The 7,789-nt window shown below is 38.8% G+C and overlaps 1 protein-coding gene across 2 annotated transcripts in view; it reads left to right on the forward strand.

Moving 5' to 3' along the window:
• Positions 1 to 6,145, forward strand: part of LOC126356203 (uncharacterized Golgi apparatus membrane protein-like protein CG5021) — a 49,898-nt gene extending 43,753 nt beyond the window's left edge. For both annotated transcript variants that reach the window (XM_050007008.1, XM_050007007.1), the window contains exon 7: positions 5,289 to 6,145. In XM_050007008.1, the coding sequence (XP_049862965.1) occupies positions 5,289 to 5,357 (69 nt within the window). In that variant the 3' untranslated portion in view covers positions 5,358 to 6,145. The remainder of the gene's footprint in view (positions 1 to 5,288) is intronic.
• The last annotated feature ends 1,644 nt before the right edge of the window (positions 6,146 to 7,789 follow it).

Consider the following 7,789-nt stretch of genomic DNA (forward strand, 5'->3'; position numbering starts at 1 on the left):
CCATGGTTTAGCCCTATGCTGAAGCTTCGCCTGGACCTTTCACGTGGCCCTAAGGACTCCATTAACCCTGCAGGTCTCCTCTGTCACTTCCGCTTGATTCTTGATGTGTTCCGGGGCTCTGAAGTGGTTTACACCGAAGGCTCAATGGCTGATGGTCACATTGTCTTTGGCTACATTCACTGCGGTCATGTTCAGCAGCATTCCTTACCTAGTGGCTACTTTGTATTCACTGCAGAGCTGATGACCATACCTCGTACATTTCAGTATATCCGTTTATGACCTGGGGAGTCCTTTCTTTTATGTACTGACTTCTTGAGCAGCCTGAAAGCTATCAACCAGTGCTACCCTTGTCATCCTTTGGCAGCGTCTATCCAGGAGTCCATCTGTGCCCTGGAACGGTCCAGTCATACAGTGGTGTTCAGTGTTCGTCTGGACCCCTGGTCACATCAGAATTCCAGGAAATGAACTCGCAAACAAGATACACAGAAACCACTTCTGGAGATTGGCCTACCCGCAGCTAACTTGAATTCCTTATTACACTGCAAGCTTTTTCAGCTTTGGGAGACGAAATGGCAAAATCTCAGTTTGCACAACAAGCAGCGAGCTATTAAGGGGACAATGAATGTGTGGAAGTCCTCACTGAGGGCCTCTTGCAGGGACTTCGTGGATTTCCGCTGGCTCCACATTGGTCGTGCCCAGCCGACCCACGGCTACCTCCAGCCTCAGTGTTGGTGCAGTGCATGGTTGACAGTAGCCCATATTCTTCTCCTCTGTCTTTCTTTGGCTGCCCTGCGACTTCATCTTCCGTTGCTGGACTCGTTATCATTGATTTTAGCAGACAACTCCTCTTCAGTGATTTGGTTTTACATTTTATCAATGAGGGTGGGTTTTATCGTTCGATCTCAGTTTTGGCGCATGTCCTTTGTCCCTCTGTGTCCTCCACACTAGTGCTTTTAGGGTGGAGATTTTAATGTGTTGCAGAGTGGCTGGCTTCTCCTTTTCATTTTCGTGATTGGCCAGCCACTGTAATGTGCTTTCTTGTTTTACTCTGTTTCTTGCATCTCACTGTTGTTTTCTTGTCCTCTTTTGCCCCTTCTAGTGTTCATTGCCTTTCCTTCTTTCTTGTGGTTTTTCCTTTCTTACCATTCTGTGTTATATGTATAGTATGTTTGATTCTCATGCTTGAGGCTTTGTTTTATTCGGAAAAATGGACTGATGACCACGCAGTTTGGTCCCTTCCCCCACTCTTGTAAACAAACAAACCACCACTCCTCTTAACCTTGAACAATATAACGAACCTTTCACTGACTGGTGACTCCTTCAGGCTTTTTACTAATCACACAATATGCTCCAGGTCATGATTAAGATTGAAAATCAGATAATCCAACATATAAATATGACTCATTTTCTCAATCACTGCTGGGCCATCTGCTGAGGCCTCCTTAGATTGTCCACTCCATGTGTTCCTGCACAGTCCTCCTTGGTTAGTACCCAGACCATGAATTAAGGCTGTACCACTGATCTTTTCAAAGCCATAAAGCTTTCGCCGCACTGCCCCCCCCCCCTCCCTCTGCCTACCTCCTCACACCCACCCCCTTCCCCACCATGACTTTCTGTGTCAGTTCCTCGGGACCTACAGGATGCTCTCTTTGTTTACACTAATGGCTCTAAAATGTGGATGGGGTAGTACATCTCCCTCTGGCCAGGACTATCATTTGTTGCTTGGATAGCCTGTAAAAGGGCCTTGTGTTTTGTTAACACCCCCCCCCCCCCCTGGACATTGTTTTAATATTTAGTGATTCAGTGAGCAGTATCCAGGCTAACCTGGTGATTGGTGATATCTCCTATTCATGACCTTCTCTCTGATATTAGTTGTACTACCTGCTCAGTTGTCTTACACTGGATCCCAAGTTGTGTGTATATCCCAGGGAATAAACTGCCTGACTGTTTGGCTAGAGAAGCTTTTACTTGCTGAACATTCGCTTTCACCATCCCAGATGCACATTTGTGGGTGCAAATAAGATCTTTTCATACTTGAAAATGGAACACCACCTGATGGGCTACTGTCCCCTCTAATAACCTCCACACCACCAAGATGATGATGGCTGTGTGGCACTCCTCCTCCTCTTCCTCCTCCTCCTCCTCCTCCTGTTGCTCCCAAAAGGAATCCACCATCCTTTGTTACCTCTGCACTTGTCACACTAGATTAACCCACATTTTAGGCTCTGGCCACACAAGTGTTTTTCTTCATGTGCATTTGTGCCAGAATTCACATAGACATGATAGACTACTGTTTGTTGGATGGGGCTGACCACACAAAGCATTTTCACATGCTGTGTGCCCACAGATTGTTGGCTGCATGCAGCATGAACACACCAATTTTTTTCAGATGGCACTGGAAACATGTGCAAAGTGTGTCGCATTTTTATGATCTGGATGTAAAATGAGTGGGTGAGCAGTTTCAGGTGAAATGGCATTCCCAGGAAAAATGACGTACTGGAAGGCTGAGAATGTATCACGTGTTTAGCAGTGAAGTTACTTCAAGAATACATTACTCTTGATCAATAATGCCCTGGTTTAAATGAACCTTCCATTTTGTAACTGATAGACTATGTATTATTTCTTCGTGAATACCAAGGACATTGCAGTTGAATGTCAACACTGTATAACATTAGGTAAAGCAGTATTAGAAATTATATTTATCTGTCTGTAATAGCTTAACTCAACAATTTGTCCACAATATGAATTCTGAATGCTTGTTTAGTTTTCAACACTGTTGTCTTGAGCATCATGTGTGCAATACAAGTATAACTCAAACTGTGACAGGCTTCCCTTGCCACAGATGAGCCCTTGGGGAGCCCTTGTCTGCCCTCTGACCTGCATAGCAACCCAACCCATAGACTTTCAAAATTAAAACTTTGGAGGCAGCTACTTTGAATCAGTACCTCACTGTCCATGCAAAAGACACAACTTCATTTAAATGATTGCTCAATAGAAGGTAAAGAGGTCTTGAATTGGAACTGCTGTATGGAGTTTCAAGAGAACTGGATTTTGCCGTTGCAGTAAGGGCCTTAACATAACCCTTATCCTCAAAGGCACCAAATTTTATCCACACCTACATGAATCTCTGCTTACTTGGAATGAGGAACATAATTGGACAAATCTTATAAATTAGTGCACGGTAGCAAATATGTGGGACATCTTGGACCAACATGCGGAATAGGATGGTATCCACCCTCTTTGGCTGACCTGTGTTAGTTGTTGTGACAGAAGTGCTTAGACATTGATGTCTACTATACTGAGAGTATTACTGAATCATTTATTATATTGAATACTATTACTGTTGTTGCTCATGAATGTGTTACACAGGGTTAAGATGAAGATAAGTGTGTGTAATTGAATGATGTAGAAGAAAGGAGGCAAGGTATGTGTAATATCTTGACATAAACTGATAAAGTTTTCTTTATTATGCAGTTAAAATGTGAAGTGGTAAGTAAGTACCAGAAACAATTAAGAAAAGATTATAGGCTTAAGCATTGTTTCCATGTTGTTCTTGATAGTTGAATTTTATCCTTTGTACTGATAAAACTTTGTTTCTTCAGGATTTTATGAGACGAGACTTCTTCTGTTTACCATTAACTATGCCATAATAATCTTCATTTCTCACTCTTTCTTCTTTGTGTATGAAGGAGCTAACCCTTCAATATTTAAAACATATTCTGTATCCTTCGGAGACAGGATTAAGCAGTTGTAAGAAATATTGAATGACGTAATGTGAGAACCAGCATATCTGATGTAAAGTGCCGATACACACTGCCATTACCGTCACGAGTAACATTACAGACAGTTTCAGCATATGTCAACAGGTCACCGGAATGAACTGCAGCTTTTATCAGCTAATATTTTGTGATTGGATATATATTTTTTTATGAATATGGTATGTTGTTGATTATAAGTAATTGTTAGTCTGATTATATCAATAACTGGAACATGTCAGTTTTGATAGCTCTACAAATATTTATATGTAACTTCTTTCTACAGTACTTCTCACAGTTCATCCCATTGTTTGCTCCTTTTAATTTTTTTCCCCTAAATGACTCAAAAGACAGTTCCAGTAAGGTATTAGTACTAACTGAAACTATCTGTATGTGCATTCATATACCACCAGAGAGTGATAAATGCTGCAGTTTCAAGTATGAGATTGATTTTTTGAGAACAAGGGCTAAAAAAATTTAAGTACACAACACAGCCTTAGATAAAGATATTAATGCAATGATATTTTCTTGAAAAAGAACCTGTAGGTACATTAGTGTGGATCAGAACTACTGGTATATTTTTGTGTTAACTTGTTGCAATATCAGAAACTTCTTAAAATTTTGCTGTGATGCAGTGCTTTAACCACCGCATGTGATTGAAGGAAGTGCTTCTGTCACATCTTCAAATATTTGAAAACTCACGTGGCACTAAGGCTGATGCAGCCGCGATCTTTTATTTTCTTAGGGAATAAGAAATTTGAATATGAGGCAGATTTCATGACCCAATCTCTGGTTTTGCCCTGAAGATCAATGCACATCGTGACCAAGAGATTTATGTTCATTTAAGAGAGGGTACAGAGGCAGACAACAGTGTGTGCATCTGGGAGGGGGGGGGGGGGGGAGGGGGTGTTACTGTAATTTAATGCAAATTTCTATCAAGAATTAAAACAGCAGTTTATTTAAGTTTCTTAGCTGTAGTGGACAGTATCAGTGAAGTGCTTGAAAACATATTGTTTCATTTGAACAATCACTTAAGTAAACAATCTGGTTTCTGTCCATGTTTAGGGCCACTAGAGTCTATATGAACCCTATTACATCTGCATTGTGGTGATTATATCACACAGACCCTGTGGAAATGATGGTGCCAGTAATGATTAGATCATACTCTGATAAGGTTCATCACAAACTCTCCCCTGCTGTACTTTTCTTTCATATCTCTTTCTCCAAATGACCATTGTGTCAGCATATGTGGGTGTATTTATTTATACAAAAGAATTATTGTATAGATCTTAGGTCCTAAATTCCTTATTCAGATTTCCACCTGGAATGTGTCTTCATATATCCCATTCTTTCCTGCATTCATTGACAATCAGTTGGTTTTTTCGTACCTTGTGATAACCCATGCCTCTTTGCACCCACAAATGAAACGTTTATACTATTTCTTGCTTGTCTGTTTTGTTTGTTAGAAACACAAATGTTTTTTGCTACACTGCATTTTAATTTCTAAATAAATCTTGTACTGCTTTATTTCAGATGGCATCTCTATTAACGAGGAGCAATCAGCGTCCAAGTAATGCACCAGGACAGACAAATGTGATTTAAATTGTTCCTCATATATGGAAACTGAAGACTTAAAAATCAAATATATTCCAAATTTTCTTCTGTATTATACTGTAGTATTTGTAACTTATTTATATCTGACAAGTCTTCCTGTTCTTTTCAGCACAATGGTATTTTTCTCTGTACATGTCAGTTTCTTACATTCCATAACTGCTTTTGTCATTGAGAAGTTTCTTCAGAAATAACACTGCTGCAATCCAACAAAATTGAGTATTTGCATTACTCCTATGTTCGGAAACAGTTGGCATCAATTATCATCCTGTATTTCTATCATTATCAAAACAATGTGTACAGTAGTGAATACCATTTATTGTTGCATGATGCATTGGAATTGTAAATTATGTGACTCAATATGAGATGTAACACAGTATACTGAACAGAGACTTCAATGGCCTCACATTGTGATGAGCTCACAATTTAATGAAAATATGTAAGTGTGTAAATTGCTTCACCTCAAGATGTTATTTTGTAAACAAAAGACCTGTTTTGTCATTACCATGACTATTTGTAAATATTGTATAAAAGAGAGTTGTGTTTCATGGTTAACATGTAATTACTTATGACTGTTCACTGAAATGTGTGACTGTATTTATGCAAATGCAGAGAGAGAGAGAGAGAGAGAGAGAGAGAGAGAGAGAGAGAGAGAGAGATTGATTGATTGATTGATTGATTCATGAACTGTTTGATCTTCAGCATAATGCTGAGGTATATTTTTACGGTTTTTATTTCCTTGTCATACACTATTTAATAAAAAGTATGTCTGTAAAATATGACCTGTTTTTCATGTATACATTGTGAGGCAAAAGTTGGAGATGATCACTGTTGCTAAAGAATGGAGGCAGCTGTCAGGTTCTATTTTGCAAAAGTCAGATGAGATACAGAGAAAAAGAGGAAACTGAGAGATGAGTTTCGTCATCAATAAAGATATTTAAGATGTTATCACTGTATGAAACAAAATGAGGAAATGACAGTCCATGGACTATAGGAAAGTCATCTCTAAGGAAATTTAAGAACTGACAGCTGAATCCTACTAATGGAAGAATGTTCTTTGCCAAACTTTTGATGGTACTCGCAGAAGTACTTGTATACTGTTAGTAATAACCAGAATATGCTGCAGCTCCAATGTTGGAAGTTAAATCCCTAATGCTCTGCTCTCCACAGGATGAGGGCATGTGATACTATTGATAATTCTACATTAAGCATCATTACCCCCTCCTTTGAATTTCAACAGTTTCAGGCTATTTGCTAGAAGTGAGTTTCATCATATTTCTCTGCATTCAGTAATGCAGCAGTATTACAACACAGTCTACTTGCACAGTAAATGCTGATCAGGATAAATACAAGTGTATAATAACTAATACTCTCATTGAAGTAGTTCTCTTAGTTATTTTGTCTAGCAACAGACTCCCCTAATATTTTGGAACAAAAAGAACCCATTTTTCACTAGTGGTTATACTTTGATAAGTTTTGGGAAGCTAGTAAAACCATGCTGGTTGTAAGAAATTTGTAATGTGCTCTGTAGGTAATAGGAATGAGATGTCATAGTAGATGGTGATTTGTCAATGAGTGATATCAAATTATACGCCTTACAGGGTGAAGTTCAGTATCGGAAAGTTTTCAAGAGTTTATGGCAATATGGATTTCAGTTTACATTTTGAAAGAAGTAATAGCAATATGGTTAACTTAGGTATAACATTACAATTATTAATTATTGCTGTGCAGATAATTTAGTGTTAGTATTTAGATGCTTCTAGTACACAATATTATTAATCAGTAATCTCAATGCGAGAGGACTAGTTAGACTGGAGCATTTGTTTTTGTAAATGATATTTCAAATGTTGACTAATTTTGTAGCTGTGGACGTGACAGCATTGCGCTAACACTCCGTATGATTAAAAATGACGAGGCCTAGTACTATAGGCATGATCCAGAAACATTGGAATCAGTGGAAAACTGCTTGATTACCATGACAAAAAAGAAGCAAAACTGAGGAGAACGAATGTGAAAACTATGTTGACCACCATCCCATCCCCCTCCCTCTCAACATGATAGGGGTAGTAGGGATACTAATCATGAACTCTTTTGACAGTGTACCACAATTACACTGCAATAAAACCTTGAAGTGATAAAAAAATTCTTTGAGGAGCTGTAGACAAGGAAAGTAATGTGCACTGTGATCGTCAAAGGATTCTCTTCTATTATGTCGATGGTCTTTTTATGACATGTTAAATGTCGTGCACGTTTTAGTCAGAAAACAGAAAGATGACTTTTTCAACCACCATACTCAGCAGAACTGGTTCCCTGTGACATTTTCCAGTACCTTAGACTGCCAAGATACCTGAAAGGTTAATGTTTTCCTGCCATAGAAAAGATTAAACAAAAATTTGACAGTGAAAATCTTGCACTGGTGCCTA

Source organism: Schistocerca gregaria, chromosome 3 (genome assembly GCF_023897955.1).
Source record: "Schistocerca gregaria isolate iqSchGreg1 chromosome 3, iqSchGreg1.2, whole genome shotgun sequence".
Taxonomy (NCBI): domain Eukaryota; kingdom Metazoa; phylum Arthropoda; class Insecta; order Orthoptera; family Acrididae; genus Schistocerca; species Schistocerca gregaria.